Source organism: Hippopotamus amphibius, chromosome 1 (genome assembly GCF_030028045.1).
Source record: "Hippopotamus amphibius kiboko isolate mHipAmp2 chromosome 1, mHipAmp2.hap2, whole genome shotgun sequence".
NCBI lineage: Eukaryota > Metazoa > Chordata > Mammalia > Artiodactyla > Hippopotamidae > Hippopotamus > Hippopotamus amphibius.
In genome coordinates, this window is record NC_080186.1 from 869419 (window position 1) to 883828 (window position 14410).

At 67.3% G+C, this 14410-nt stretch overlaps 2 protein-coding genes across 4 annotated transcripts in view; one reads left to right on the forward strand and one right to left on the reverse strand.

Annotated features, from left to right (window-relative positions):
- Positions 1-1104: 1104 nt before the first annotated feature.
- On the reverse strand, positions 1105-13420 carry LOC130861391 (collagen alpha-2(I) chain-like). The gene is made up of 5 exons (XM_057750231.1): positions 13135-13420; positions 12401-13021; positions 5398-5449; positions 4628-4745; positions 1105-4291 (listed from the first exon to the last, which is right to left on the reverse strand). The coding sequence occupies exons 1-4, from the start codon at positions 13418-13420 to the stop codon at positions 4664-4666; spliced, it is 1041 nt and encodes a 346-aa protein (XP_057606214.1). The 3' UTR covers positions 1105-4291; positions 4628-4663.
- PRKCZ (protein kinase C zeta) overlaps positions 13333-14410 on the forward strand; it is a 94927-nt gene continuing 93849 nt past the window's right edge. For all 3 annotated transcript variants that reach the window (XM_057750199.1, XM_057750191.1, XM_057750181.1), the window contains exon 1: positions 13333-13489. In XM_057750199.1, coding sequence (XP_057606182.1) covers positions 13419-13489 — 71 coding nt within the window. In that variant the 5' untranslated portion in view covers positions 13333-13418. The remainder of the gene's footprint in view (positions 13490-14410) is intronic.

Here is a 14410-nt window from a genome sequence, read left to right on the forward strand (position 1 = left end):
GCTCCGGACAGCGGGGGTCAGAGGCCATACCTGGCCAGCCCCGAGGATGAGGACAGTGACACCTCTTTCTCTTTTTCCCAGGTGGGTGCCCTCTGGCCTGTGTGTCCCCAGCAGGGACACTGCTCCCTCCTCTTGGAACGTGGAGATTGGCCCGAGGGGTGGGACGTCCAGGCCCCGAGGGTGCCCTGAAGCTTCCAGGCTGGGCCAGAGACTGCCCACAGCACCCCCACCCTGGCACCTAGGGTCCTGCCCCAAGGCCTCCTTCCGCCGAGGCCTCTGGCGGACACGCGGGTGGGTTCAAGGTCCCCGGAACTGCTGTGCTCACCTGGGTCCAGAAGCTGGCAACCCAAACCCACTGTGCTGCCAGGGCCCTGCCCACACTGGCTCCCGCCCCTCCCCACCGTCCCCACCGCCTGCAAGCTGCCCTCCTTCTGCCACGCGTACCCACAGGAGCTATTTAAAGCCGGGCTTTGTGACTGCCTCGGGCACCCACGCAGCGAGGCCCGCCCGGGCAGGAGCCTTCGCCTGATTCTGCAGCCAGCAATCACTCCCTCTAGCCTGCAGGCTGCTATTTCTGCCCACGTGTTTTCAGGGCCAGGAAGAGGGACGGGAAGGGCTGATGCTCTTTAAACGCGAGTTCTATTCCGGTGCTGATGACACGAGCAGATTGAAGGCCAGAGGCGGATGGAGGTTTGCAGCTGAGAGGAGCCGGCCTGGGCAGGGGGTGGCAGTGATTCCTGCACTGAGGCACCTGGGCCGGGTGGCCGGCTGGGGCACCTGGGCCCTGGGTGTGCCTCATTCCAGCAGAGGTGGTCGTTAGGGGCTGATGGCTTCCTTGTCTGTGGCCTCCTGCGGAGGCCGGGGTGCGTGTGTTGCCCACGCAGACTCCTAAGTGCTTCGCTAAGGCTGGGACAGCTTCCCCAAGGCCGAGGGGACCGGAGTGTCAGGGGACAGGGCCTCTGTCCCCTGCAGCCAGGGGAGGACCAGCACTGACCCTCCCCTCCCCCTCCCAAGTGAGGCAGACAGCCTGCCCGCTGTGCGCAGCCACGCCTGGGGGTGTTGTTCAGGTCCCCTTGAAAGCAGAGCTTGAGACAAGGATCTGGTGCAGGGAGTTTATTTGGAGGGAACTCGTTCCCTGGGGCGGCTATAACAAAGCACCACAGACTGGGGGGCTTGAAACAACAGAAATTCGGGGACTTCCTTCCTGCGCCTGTGGTTGGGACGCTGCACTTTCACTGCCGTGGGACTGGATTTGATCCCTGGTCAAGGAACTAAGATCCCACAAGCCAAAGAGAAGGTGAGAGAGAGAAAGAGAGAGAGAGGAAGGAAGGAAGGAAGGAAGATAGGAAGGAAGGAAGGAAGGAAGGAAGGGAGGGAGGGAGGGAGGAAGGAAGGAAGGAAGGGAGGAAGGAAAAGGAAAAATCTGTGCTTTTATGGTCGTTCTGGAGGCCAGGAGTCCGAGAACCAGGTGTGGGCCGGCTGGGCTCCTGGAGGCTCTGAGGGGCGAGCCTGTCCCTGGTCTCTGCCCGCCCCGGGCGCTGCTGGTGATTCCCGGCGCCCCTTGGTATGTGGACACCTCGCCCCATCTCTGCCGCTGTCATTACCTGGCTTCTCTCTGCAGGCCCCTCCTCGTCTTGTAAGAGCGTCTGTCATTGGATTTGGGGCTCAGTGTGACTTCATCTTAACTAATTACAGCTGCAAAGACCCTATTTCCAACGAAGGTCACATTCTGGGGTCCTGGATGCACATGAACTGGGGGACGCTGTCTAACCCAGTGCAGTGGGTGACACCCCTGACGCAGGAGTGGGGGTGGGGGCACAGAGGAAGGAGGGAAAGTCTACAAGGAGCTGGACTGTCCTGGGGCCACCAGGTCCCAGTCCCAGTGGGGACCCCTGCGGAGCCCTGGGGAGTGGACCTCGAGTTGTCCTTTTGAAGAAGGAGGGGCTGGGGCTTTACCACCAGCGCCCTCCCCGAGGGCTGCCTGCCTGCCAACTGAGCGGCCCTCCCGGCACCCCGGAGGGCGCTGGAGGGGCTGAGCTTACAGCAGGGCAGCAGCCGGCCGTCACCCCCTCCGTGCCCACATCTGCCCAGGACGGCGCTGGAACGTCAAGGTGGTGGCTGTTGCAGCAGCAGCAACAAAAGACAACGAGGTTTAGTGGAAGGAGCCGCAGGTGGGGCCACGGCCACGGCCGGCCCGGGGCTGTAATCAGAGTCCCCCTCCCCCCACACCATCCCCGGCCAGCGCTTCTGCTCGCTTAGGTCACCTCCTGGCGCAGTGACCAGACCCCGGTTCCGAGGGGCACGCCTCGGTCCCCTCGCCGGGCGCCTGCCTCTGTGGCCCACTCTGCCCGTGGGCTGTGGGAGCCAGAGAGGTGCGTCCTACAACCTTGAGAGTCAAGGGTGCCTCTCAGATTCCCGCCTGCGGGGCTCTCCACTGGCCGCTGTCACCACTGTTCTTTTATAGCACGCTCGGGCGGGGCTGGGTGGCACCACGGTCCACCGTCACCTTGGGCCGACCCCAAGCTGGCGCACCCGTGGACCAGCCCACCGTCTCTGTCACTTGATTCGGGGCCCCACCCCAAAAGGCTGCAGACTCGAGCCGAGGGGAGGCAACCGTGCCGTGGCGTCCGGGCACCTTTCCTGTCATTTCCTCGCCCCCGAGACTCTCTTGGTCCTAAGTCCCATGTCCACTTCCACTGCGGCTGGACAGCCGCCGCACCCGCTTGGCAACCCCAGCCGGCGGTGGACAGTGCGCCCAGGTCAGGCATCCCGCCTCCGCGGGGCCCGTCCCCTGCCGGCAGCTGCTTCCACCCGGTGCACAGTCCTCCGTGCGGGCAGCTCTGCTCACCCGTGTCCCAGGGGCCCCCACAACACTCCCCAGCGGGGGCTTCTGCACCCACCACTGGGCCTCCAGATCAGAAGGATCTCACCCCGACCGGACCTGCCGAGGAGCCACGGCCCCGCTCCAAACCTGTGTCAAGCGTGGTGTCTGCTGCCTCGGCTGTTCGGAGAAGCCCGTCGGGCACGGGGCACCTGAGGCGAGGGGGGGGGCTCCCGGCGCGATCAGAACTTCCCCGGTGAGGCAGAACCCTGAACCTGGCAGGGTCTGTGTGTCCTCTGGCCGGCAGGTGCTGTACCTCCCGGGACACACAGGGTCCTCGCCACTCCCCGCCCACCAGGTCCAGTGAGCACGACCCCCTCCATAAAGCGGGTCAGGGAGACGCACCCCGGTTTCCTTCCCGGGACCGTGGCCGCCCCGCCTCCTCCGCGGTTGCGGGCACCTCTGCTGTCTCGGGACCCGGGGGCGCTTCCTCCGGCTCCTCGGCAACACTGGGCCCCCTCGCCTGCGCCTTTCTTGTGGCTTTAGTGAAAGGCCTGTCTCCTGGGCCCTCCTGGGGACCCAGTCAGCTGGTGGCTCCCTGCACTCATGCCCACAGCGCTCCCCCCACCCTCGAGTCTCCGGGCCCCTCTTCACTCGCTTCCAAAGCCGGTCCAGTGTCTCCACCGTGGCGTCCCAGCTTCAGGGAGCTGCCCCAACTGTATGAGGCCCGGCACTGCCTCGCCTGGACGGTCCACCCCAGTCGTAGGTGAGCTCCCACGTCAACCAACCGCCCCCCGTCCAGCCTGACGTCCCCCCGCCCCCCAGTCCGACAGCCCCCAGAGCCGCGCCCGCACAGCCGAGCACGCGTGAGCCGGGAGCTGCAGGTTCTCCGCGCCCCCGCTCGGGCCGTCGCGATCTGGTCCCGGCTGTCAGTCTGGCTGCGGTGAGGGGCAGCGGGAGGGTGGGGGGATGGGTGGCAAGATTCTAAAGAGCGTAAGGATAACGGGGTGAATCGTGTCCCCCAGAAGATGTCAGTCGTCACGGTGCGCGTGATGTTGGAAATCGGGTGTTTGAAGATGCAGTTAAGAGGCGCGTTTAGACGAAGTCCTCATCGGTCAGGGTGGGCCCCGGATCCAACCCTTAGTGCCCTCATGTACGAGGAGGACACAGTGGGACGGAGACGCCGCGTGGGGACAGAGGCGGAGACGTGTCCGCAAGCCAAGAAGCCCGAGGTGGTAGGCAAAGCACGGAATCTGGGGGAGAGGCTGGCAAGCACCCTCCCTGCAGCCGCCAGAAGGAACCAGCCCTGCTCTCACCCTCACTGGGGGCTTCTGGCCTCCAGGCCGAGAGGACAGATTTCTGCTGCTCTGCGCCCCCGGTGTGTGGTCCTTGGTTTCAGCATCCACAGGAAACTCAGATGCGAGTGCCCTTTGGCAAAGGTTTCCATCTCAGGTGTACCTTTAGGGACTCCTGGCAAGGGAAGCCCCCTCTCCATAAACGAGTGGGATGCGACTCGGGGGGATGAGACGCTCAGGGGAATTCGCTCGTGAGGACCCCGAACGTCAGGCCCGCGTCCTCCCCCTCAGGGTCCTGGTCTCAGTTTGAGAGGCCTGGCAAGGCCTCCCGGGCAGTGCCCTCGGGGGTCCGTCGCCTCATCTGGGATCGGACCTGGGCCCGGCGGTCACCCCCCTGCCCTCGGGCTGCAGGAGTCGGGGGAGCCTGGAGACCTTTCCGGTGCCCCCGCCCGCCGTGAGGCCACAGGCAGCTACGGACGCAGCAGCGGGAGGCGTGCAGGCCTCTTCTCACCTCCCACGTTCCACCAGCGGAGCCAGGCTGCTGTCATCACACCAGCAGGTGGCAGCCCCGCGACTCTTCCAGGACCCAAAAGCAGGGTCCACGCAGGGACCTCAGTGGGTGTGGCGACCTGGGGCAGAGATCCCAGGAGGCGGGAGCAAGCAGTGGGGGGAGGGAAGACAGGAGGAAAAGCCAGCAGCGTGTGGTCACCACGCTATCACGGCAGGGGTGGGGTCTGCATCCCCGGAGCCCCTCCGGGGGGCCCCTCACCCGGTCCTCTGAGGATGCATCAGCCGGGTCCCTCTGCTCCGCGCCGAGGGCTGCCCCCGGGGACGTGAACCCCCCACCTTTGCAGGCTGCCTCGCCCCGGGCAGAGGAGGTGAGAGAAAGTCCTGGGGGGTCAGCAGTAGAGATGGGCCGTGTGCTCGGGACGGTCCACCCGGCCGCTCTGAGGTCAGAGGCGAGACGATGGGGCCTGGCACAGGCGCCAAGAGCCGCCACAACCAGGAGGCTCTGGTTCCCCTGTAACAGGGTGGCCTTTTGGGGGGAAATGAAAGCATTTTGACTCCCTGAGTGTGACTCCTTGGTTGAGAAGTCCCATGACACGGTGGCTGGAGTGTGGGCTCCAGACCTGTGGGTTACATGCCTGTCACGTGCCCTTGGGGAGTGACCCATTGGCCCTGGGGACCTTCCCCTGTTAAATGGGGAGACGATGGTGTACGGCTGTCGTGAGCACCTACAGCAGTGCCTGCGCCTCGTCCCACTGGGTAGGTGCTACTTACGGTTGCTGGTTGGCCCGAGGCACCCGTCTGCCTGAGTCGGGAGGCGACGGGCCTGGTGGAGGAGACACACAAAAGGAGGGCCTGCTTAGTGTCTGGGTTCAGATACTCGAAACAGGATTTGCAGAGAAGACAGTAGACTTGCAATCTGCGCTGTGTCTTAAAAATTCCCTGCTGTCTCTTAGGTCCCAGTGAGCACAGCCAGGGCGCTTCTAGGAGACGCTGACTTATTCCTTGCGGGGGTGCGGGGCGGGGGCGTGGTGCCCTGCGGAAGAGGATCAGTCCTGAGAAATGGGAGAGCCCCCTCTCCCAGCCCGAGGGCTGCAGGAAGGAGAAGCAGATGGGGGAGGAGAAAGGGGGCTCCCCCAGGCTCACGGGAGCTGCCATGTACATGTCTCCCCATCTCCAAGTTCAGGGAATTCACGCCGTGGAACTCTGCAGACGCCACACCTGGGGCTTCAATTCCTGGGGAGCTGGTGCACCCGCGTGGCAGGCAGCATGTGGCACACAGGAGAAGGGGCACACCTGTCCCCATTCTGACACAACACAACTTAGAGGTGGAGTGGCGGGGCCAGGCAGTGGGGTCACACCAGACAGGTGGTCCAGCCCACCCCCCGAGCCTCGGGGCTGCAGGCCCTGCTCTGCTGAGGCTGGGTAAGAGGACCCTCAAGAGAGGCTGGGGCTCCACAGGGACCAAGGAGCTGAAGAACAACCAGGCAGAGGCCTGGAAAGGTCACCAACCGGGACCCCGAGGGGAGGACCCAGGACCCTTCTGGGAGGCCTGCTGGGTCAGGAAGCGGCGTCCCAATTTCCTGCTGGGAAACCGCTGCGCACAGGCTCTGTGTCTCTGCACACCTTGTGAGCAGGACGCCCCCTGCCTTTCGTCCAGCACGGTCTCTCCAAGGAGGCCTGTCGCACCCACAGCTTGGACTTATCCCCGGGGGAAGGGGCTCGGTTTCCTGCCTGGTGTGAATACTCGGTGCCCAGGGCTCAGGTTCCTCTCCTGTAACGGGAGCCACAGTGCGTGCGGCGCCCATCTGGGCCGCCTCCCTCAGGGTGGTCCCTCCCTGGGTGGGCCCAGGGGCCTGAGCACCCGGATGGTGGCTGTGGGCTTCGTGTCCTTGGCCTGGGGTGCCCGCAGCCCCCCCCGCCCCCCCGCCCCCCGGGTACAAGGGCCCCACGCCCCAGTCCCGGCCTTCGCGCAGTCCGGGGAACCGTCAGGCCAGGCCGGGTGGCTTCCCCTCGGGGCTCCTCTGCAGCATCGTGCGGGTGTGGGGCAGGTGGGCACAGAGGGGTCTGCCATGGGATCTGCGCTGGACCTGGGAGGCTCTGCATGTCTCAGAGCTGCCATGCCTCACCCACCTGCCCAGGCGGGAGCTGCAGAGATGAAATGAAGTCCGTCCTGAAAGCAGCTGTCAGCCCAGTGGCTCCGTCCGGTGGGGGCCGGCGGGGGTCCTGGGGGCTGAGGGCTGCCCCTGGGGGTAGCAGCCAGGGCCCTGCCCCCAGCGGGCTCCTGACCCTGGGTGACAAGGCCCTGGGATGTCCTCCCTGCGTGGGGAAGCAGGGGCGCTTTCCCCGGAGAGAGGCGCCTGGACACAGCCAGGCTGCAGCCTGTGCTGGACGTGGCCCGCTCGGCCAGCTGCTGGTCAGCTGGGGCCAGCCTGCACGGGTCCTGGCAGAATTGCCCCTGCCTGGCCCCGGTGAGCGTGAGCCCAGGGGTGTGCACGCGTCTGCGTGTGTCTGCACACGCACGGGCACGTGTGTTGCGCTGCACGTGTGCGTGTATGCCTGTGAGCGTGCAACTCTCCATCTAAAGGTCACGTGGAGCCTGCGGCCAGGCAGGTCACCTCCCACCTTTGTGCCCGCAGCTGACACGGGGACAGCTGCTTCACAACCATTGGCATTTCCAGTTCTTTCCTTAAAGCAGAACCCAGAAGCGGAGTGATTGTGGACTCGACGATGCAGACGTGTTTTGTGCACTTGCCTCTGGAAGGCGGTCCCAGCTGCGCCTCCCCTGCTGGACGGGGGGCCTCCTGCTTCCCCCCCCGCCCCCCGGGCCGGGGTTAGGCACAAACAGTTTAGAAGCAATGCCTGCCCGGCTTTGGGCCACGCCTGCCTGGGGCAAGAGGCCTCAGGCTGCGACGGGCGGGCTCAGGGAAGCGGTGGCACTGCAGCCAGGTGGGTCCTGACAGGTGACCCAGCGTGGACGGGCGAGGACGGGCGAGGGGCGAGGGCAGAGACGTGGAGCCCTGTCGAGGCTCTGCCACCGCGTCTCCCTGTGATGCCTCGTGTGGCTAAAATAGCACCTGCCTGGCATTGCCATGGCGACCGCGCTTTGGGGGCTGCCTCCCCAGCACAGCAGCTTTGGGTTTTAAATATAATCCCAGGCAGCCTAGGGGATGGGCGAGCAGGACAGACTCTGTTTCCCAGCGGCCACGGGACGGGAAGCGTCCCTCCCTCCACGGTGCTCTGTCTTAGGCCCCGTTCTGTGGGCACGTCCAGCCTGAAGGGAGAGATGTGCACGTGTCCCCATTGGCCTGGGCAGGGCTGGTCCCAGCCCTGAGACCCTGGACAAAGCACTGGGCCACCGTGACCCTCAGTGTCCTCCTCCAGAGGCACGTCCCAGCGAGTGATGCCCGGCGCAGGGTCTGACCCTGGGGGCTCAGCCGTGAGCGTGCGGGGAGCGCCTGGCCCGGAGCATCCAGCCTTCCCCACCAAGCTGTTGGGGTCCTGCCGGCCCCTCCCCCTCCCTGCTGTCCTGCCTCTGCGGACGCGGCCTCTCCCACCACCTCCTCCGGTGCACGCTCACGGACACACACGCAGGTACACAAACACGCACCATAGCGCGCACACACGCAGACTGCCTGGGTGCGACCCGCAGACGGGCCTCGTGGTGTCTCTCAACAGGGACCACCCATGCACCTGCCGGTTAAGCTGAGACACGTCACTGCAGGGGGAGACCGGGCTGAGGCCCACGGAGGGGTGACCTCGGTGGGGCCCCTCCCCCGGCTGGACTCGGGCCCCACGGTCCGAGGCTGTGATGGGCAGAGCACCCTCACCTGCACCCAAGACATGGCGAGCTGCTCCCTGCCTCTGTGTCCTCGCCGTTGCGCCCGCGGGAAGGAGCCCTCAGGCGGGGGCAGGGGTGGGGGTGGGGGGCGGCAGATTCCGCTCCACGCCCCACCACGGGGACCCGCCTGATCCAAATGCTGGCGGTGCTGGGGGAGAAACCCTCACCCTCACCCGGAAGGAAGCCTGTCCGGAATCACGGGTAGGAAACGCTGCCCCTGGGCTGAGAGGCACGCGATGTGCAGACATACATGTACACACACGTCTGCACGGGCACCGCCGGACACGGGCACCTGCACACAGACACCCACAGCCCCAGACCACCCTGCTCCCCGGGACCCCAGGGCCTTCCACAGCTTCACCCCGCCCCGCCCCGCCCCACTCCTCACGTCCTCGGGCCCCGCAGCCAGCCTCCCTTCCGGGTCCCTGGGCAGAGCAGACCCCGCAGTGTGCGGGAGCCCCGTCCGCCGGTGGCCCACGTCCCCAGAATGAATGAAGGAGAAGGCGAAGCGAATGCTGTCATTGGACCAGCTTCTCCAGAGCCTGAGACCGAGACACAGAAAGGAAACACCCGCGGCCCGGACCTCCAGCAGCTGTGTGTGCCCAACGCCTGTGGGCGGGGGTCCCGGGCTCTCCTGTGACCTGCATGGTCCTCGCCAGGCCCCACCCAGGTCAATGTCACACCTGGCGGGATGACCAAACCCACACCCGCACCCCACGGGCTCGGGGAGATGCCAGCTCTCCGTCACCCCTTCCTGGGCAGCCCCGAGAGCTGAGTCGGCACAGATGCTGCCCGTGAACTTTGATGAAGGGTCCCCCTGGGGGGGGTCTGAGAAGGACCCCTAGGGAGGGACCACGGACCCCCCACAGGAGGCCTTTGCTTCTGTCTGAGGAGGCTCACCGAGCATAAACCCCACCCAAAGGAGCTCAAAGTTGTTGGAAGTATCTCCTAGAGAACATTAAAGAAAATCCGGGGGCCAGCCCGCTCCTGGACCCCACGCTGCCCTCCGCCGGCCCCGCCCACCTCCTCCCCACGGGTCCACAGCGGGTGGGACGCCCATGCGGCAGCCCCGCCCTGGGTCCCAGGTGACGAGTGACAGGAGGGGGCAGAAGGCCCGGCTGGGCTGGGGGTGGGGGTCAGGGCTGGGGGGGGTCTCCTCTCCCTGCACCTGCCGTGCTGCCGGAGCTCTACAATGGGCTCTGTCGCTGTTATAATCAGCTGAAAACCACATACCTTCGTACTTCTCACTTTGGAAATCATACGGTTGTGATGATGAAAGTATATGAGATCTTTGTGGAAACCTGGGCAACAGAGACACTGCCCGGAGGTGAAAAGGCCTGGCCTTCAGCTTCCGGGTCCCTTGCGGGTCTATCCGGCCTGCGCCTCCATCCAAGGGTCACCTCCCACCCCGCCCCCAGGTGACGTCATTACACTGCAGCCTGCTGACGGGCGACCCGCCGGCATTCCCGAGGGGTCTTCACCCATTTGTTCCTTCCTTCCTTCATTCGTTCCAGGTGTGTCAGACGCCTGACACGGTCCCAACCCCGCCAGCCACCCAAGCACCCTGTGCCTGTGGCCAGGATGCGGGCGAGAGGTGGGCGCCAGGTAGGCACACCTTCCTGTGGCTCACTTGGGACCAAGCCCTCTGCCTACAAGGCCCTAAGGCGGGGGGCTCAGTGGCCCTACCCTCTGGAGACTGGCCTGGGCAGCGGGTGGTTGCTTTGCAGCGCTTGTTGGTGGTGGCGGGGGTGGGGCGGGTGCGCTCCTTCAGAGAAGTGTTCTGGGCACTGCCGGCAGCCCACGTGCCCTCACCCAGGCCTGGAACTGGACATGGTCGGAGACCCTGCCTTCTGAAATTTGCCTTTTCCCTCCCCTAACCCCCTTGGAGAGCAGAGGGCCCACCTTCCAAACCCACCCCCTCCGGACTTCTTCTCCTTCCTCCACTGGGTGACCGAGCTTCCAGCCTCCAGGACGGAGGCTCCCAGGTGGCACTCAGGGCTGCGGATGGACGCCAGGGCCCACAGGGCCACCCGGGCTGCCCAGAGCTCCTACCCCGGCCAGGGCTTCCCTGGTGAGAAAGGGCTCTTGCGTCTGGTGGGGCCTTGGGTGGGGCACGTCCAGGAGATGGTGCCCAGGGGAAGGGACCCTCGCTGGTCTGTGCCGCCCGTGGCGGGAAGTGGGCCTCAAGGACGGGAGTCACTGACCCCTCCTCCTCTGCCCCTACCACGCTCTGAGGCAGGAAGTCAAACGCAGAGGGGGGTGCTGTGGGGCATCCTTGCTTTTCTCCTCCCGGCAGGATGTGCCCAAGGCCGTGTGCCAGGCTGGCCCCTGGTGGCCCAGGGGACACAGCCACAGTGCTGGCCACGGGGCCCAGTGAGGGCTGGCCCGGGGGCTGCGTCCCACACACTCGCTGGCCTCTGGGCGGCAGGTTCCTCCTCCCCTGTGCTGCTCCCCTCACGTGGCAAGCCCTCGGCCCCTCCCCCTCCGCACGCACCTGACAGCCAGGGAGCTGGGTGCCCTGCCAGGGCGTGGAGCGCCCGCGGGGCGGGGCGAGGCAGACTAACTGGGCTGTCAGGGATAGAGTAGAGGCTCGAGGGAAGGGTGGTCTGGGAGAAGGCACCACAGCACAAGCAAAGGCCCTGAGCCAGGGGGCAGCTGGGGGCTGGTGTGGAAAGAGCCCGAATGAGGCTGGCGGGAGACAGGGCAGAAAGGCCTAGGGTCCCTGAGGACGATGGAAGCCACTGCAGGTCTTCAACACCAGATAGATATGGATGGATGCAGGTGTTAGGGAGACTGGAGGCTGCTGCAGAGGGTGTGGCTTGGGCCAGGTGGCAGGAATCTGGAGCCGCCAGGCCATAATCTGCAGATGCGGGTGGGGTGGGTGTGAGAGGGAGAGGCAGCAAAGGAAACCCCAGGGCTTTAGAGCTGAGAACAGGAAAAGCACGGATGGGCGGATGGGTGCCCTGGGATGGAGAAGGGCGTGTCTGAAGGAGGTCTGGTGGGATGAGAGGTGGGGGGGGGCAGTCCAGTGGGGCCATCTGAGCTTGGGATGGTACCTGGAGCCCTAGGTGGCCATGAGCAGCTCACGGGCCTTAGAAGGCAGCGGCGGGGGGGGGGGGGGGGGGGCGCAGTCAGAGGCTGCGGGAGGAAGCGGCAGAGGCAGATGGAGGAGGCTGCAGCGTCCTCGGGTAAGCTCACTGCCAGGGTCAATTCAGAAGAAGTCTGAGAATTACTCAATGTATTTAAAACACAGGTGCTGGTGGTGCCAGTGGGGGAGGGAAGGGGCTCGGAGAAAGTGGCAGGACAGGTGAAGCGGAGATGAGGGCCACAGACAGCTCTGGGCAGGCATCTGTTGTAAAGAAGAGCGGAGAAATGGGCGGTGGGCGGAGTGCTGTGGGGTGCAGAGAGCTTTTTCACTAGGACGGAGAGTTCACAACACCCTAAGCAGGTGAGAGGTGGGCTGTCAACAGGTTTCTCTGTGTCCATCTCTAGGGAGAATATGGGTTCTATGACTGTAGGGACTGTGTCCACGTGGTTCTCCAGGGACACCTAGCACCCTGTACCAGGAGGCGCCAGGAAGCTCCATGGAATGAGAATTCCTTACAGCTGTCCGGGTGAGGAGTGGTGAAGGCTTAGCCAGGATCAGGGTGGGGAGGGGAAGGGGAGGGAGGCAACAGGGGCGTGGCCCAGGGTAGGACGGGGCTTGGCCCAGGCGGCAGGGATGAGGGGTCTGCAGCCCTCTGAGCCCGGGGTGCGCAGCTGGTGCCCAGCTGACGTCCCGCAAACTGCAGATCTGGGCCCCTGTGCAACCAGTAAGGGATGGGTTCCTTAGGGAAAACCCTATCCCAAGGTCAAGAGCAGTGGGCCCGGGATGCAGGCACCTGGGGGGTGGGGGCCTGGATAGCATTCCAAGGCGACGGCCCAGAACAAACGCACCGTTAGTACGACCCAGCGAGGATGTGGATTCAGAAGTGAGGGTCACGGGCGACCTGGAGAAACGCAGCCTCCTTGTCCCGAACCGAGGAGTGACCTGGAGCAGAGGGAGCAGGCTGGCGACTGTAGACAAACCTCCTGCGTCCGGGAGAACCCCCTGAGCCCGGACCTGCCTGCCTTGACCTTCGCTGGGCTCTCTGCTCCTCGAAGTCTGTCTCCGCAGCCGTGCGCCGGCCGGACGCGGGTCGCGCGGTGCGAGCGCCGTTGGGAAGGCAGGGTCTGGGCGGCGGCCGCACTCGTCCCGGGCGACCGGTGCCCGCTGTGCCCCAGCCCAGCGGCTCGCGGCCTCGCGCTCTCCCGAGTTACTCGGGCGGGTCAGCGCGGACTGCTGGGTTTTCGACTCAGCGTGGCTGCGCCGGGCCGCAGGCCTGAACGTCCAACACGTCCACGGGGCGCCGCGCGGGGGCCCCACCGGGGAACCGCGGCCCCGGGAGCCCGCTCCCCCGGGGGCCCGCGCGCGCGGGGCGGGCGGGGGGCGCCGGGCGCCGGGCGGAGCCGGGCCGCGCGCGCTCCCATTGGCCGCAGGTGGGCCGCGCCCCGCCCGACAGGTAGTCCGCCCCGCGCCTCGTCATTGGGCCGCGGCCGCGGGGTCCCCCGGGGATTGGCCCAGGTGGCGGCCCCGCCTCGACCTCATTGGCCGCAGGTGCCGCCGCCTCCGCCCCGGGACCACCGCCCGCCCCTCCGATTGGCCGCCGGCTGGGCCTCGGGTCGGCCATGTTCGGGCCCCCCCGCCCCGCGCGTGGCCGGACGCCGGACCCCGCCCCCCCGCCCCGCGCGCACGCGCCCCGCCCGCCGCCAAGTTCCGCGGAGGGGCCGGACCCGCGCGCCCGGGCGCTGCGCCGCGCGCGCCCTTCCGCGTTCCGCCGTCGGCCCCGCCCGCGCCCCGGCCCGGCCGCTGGGGCCCCGCGCCGTGGCCCGCGCGTCCGGGGCGCGGCGCTGACGGCGGCCGGCGGCGCGCGCCATGCCCGGCAGGACGGGCCCCAAGATGGACGGGAGCGGCGGCCGCGTACGCCTGAAGGCGCACTACAGCGGGTGAGCGCGGGCGCCCGACGGCGGGGCCGGGCCGGGCCGGGGGCGCGCGCGTCTGGGCGGCGGGGCCGAGGGCAGAGCCGGGCGCGCCGGCCGTCGGGGACCGCGTCGCCGCCGCTGCGTGAGCCCGGGGGCCGGGGGCAGCCGGCCGCGGCGCGGGAGGCAGGGAGGGCGGCGGCAGCGAGGCGGCCCCGGGCGCCCTCGAAGGGCTGCGGCGGGAGAGCTCGCGCGCGCGCAGCGCGGGGCCGACCTGGCCGCCGGGGCCCCGGCTCGCGGTCGCCGGGCCCGGCTCGCAGCGCGGCGGGCTCGCGGGCCTCTCCCCGCCCCGACGACACTCTCCGGGGCTGGGACTTGCCCGGGGGACCCCGCGGCGGGCGGGCGTCCGGCGCGCTCGGCCGCCCCGCGCCCTCCGTGTGGGCCTCCTGCCGGCAGAGTTGGCCTAACCGTGAAGGCCGCCGCCTGTGAGGACGCAAGTTTGGGTCCGATTGTGAAGACTGCTGGCAGGTTGTAAGAATCGAGGTTCTTCTAAAGTTTCCCCTGGGTACCCGACCAGAGGTCTCAGTTTAAGAACCGTTTCAGGGCCGGGTGAAGGGCAGGTGCGGGGCGGCGGGCGGTCGCGCGAATGGGGGGCGCCCGGAAGGGCGGGGGCCCTGCGTGCGCGCTCGGCGCCCAGGATTCCACCTGCCGCCCTGTGAAATGGGCCGGCGCCCGCGGGGCTCGGTGACCGGAGCGCCTGGCCCCGCGAGGGCGCGGCGGCGAGCATTCTCGGCCGCGGAGGGACAGCCCTGGTGGGGGCGGAGGGGGCCGTGCCCGGAGGCCTGGGCCGCGCAGTGCGCCTTTGCTGCTGCTGTTTTCCGCTGGTGTTGGGCCGCGGGAGCCCCCAGATGGGACCTGGCTGCTCCCAGGGTCGCCTCTGCGGGGGAG

What these genes read in the sequence shown, in the direction of transcription:
- LOC130861391 (XM_057750231.1), bottom strand. Translation starts at nt 13,420, where the DNA reads ATGGCGCGCGCCGCCGGCCGCCGTCAGCGCCGCGCCCCGGACGCGCGG. An exon ending in CTCGCTGGGTCGTACTAACG is followed by an intron (nt 5,450 to 12,400) that starts GTGCGTTTGTTC and finishes CTCCTCCACCAG; the next exon opens with GCCCGTCGCCTCCCGACTCA. An exon ending in CCTCGGGCCAACCAGCAACC is followed by an intron (nt 4,746 to 5,397) that starts GTAAGTAGCACC and finishes TCTCTGCCCCAG; the next exon opens with GTCGCCACACCCACTGAGGT.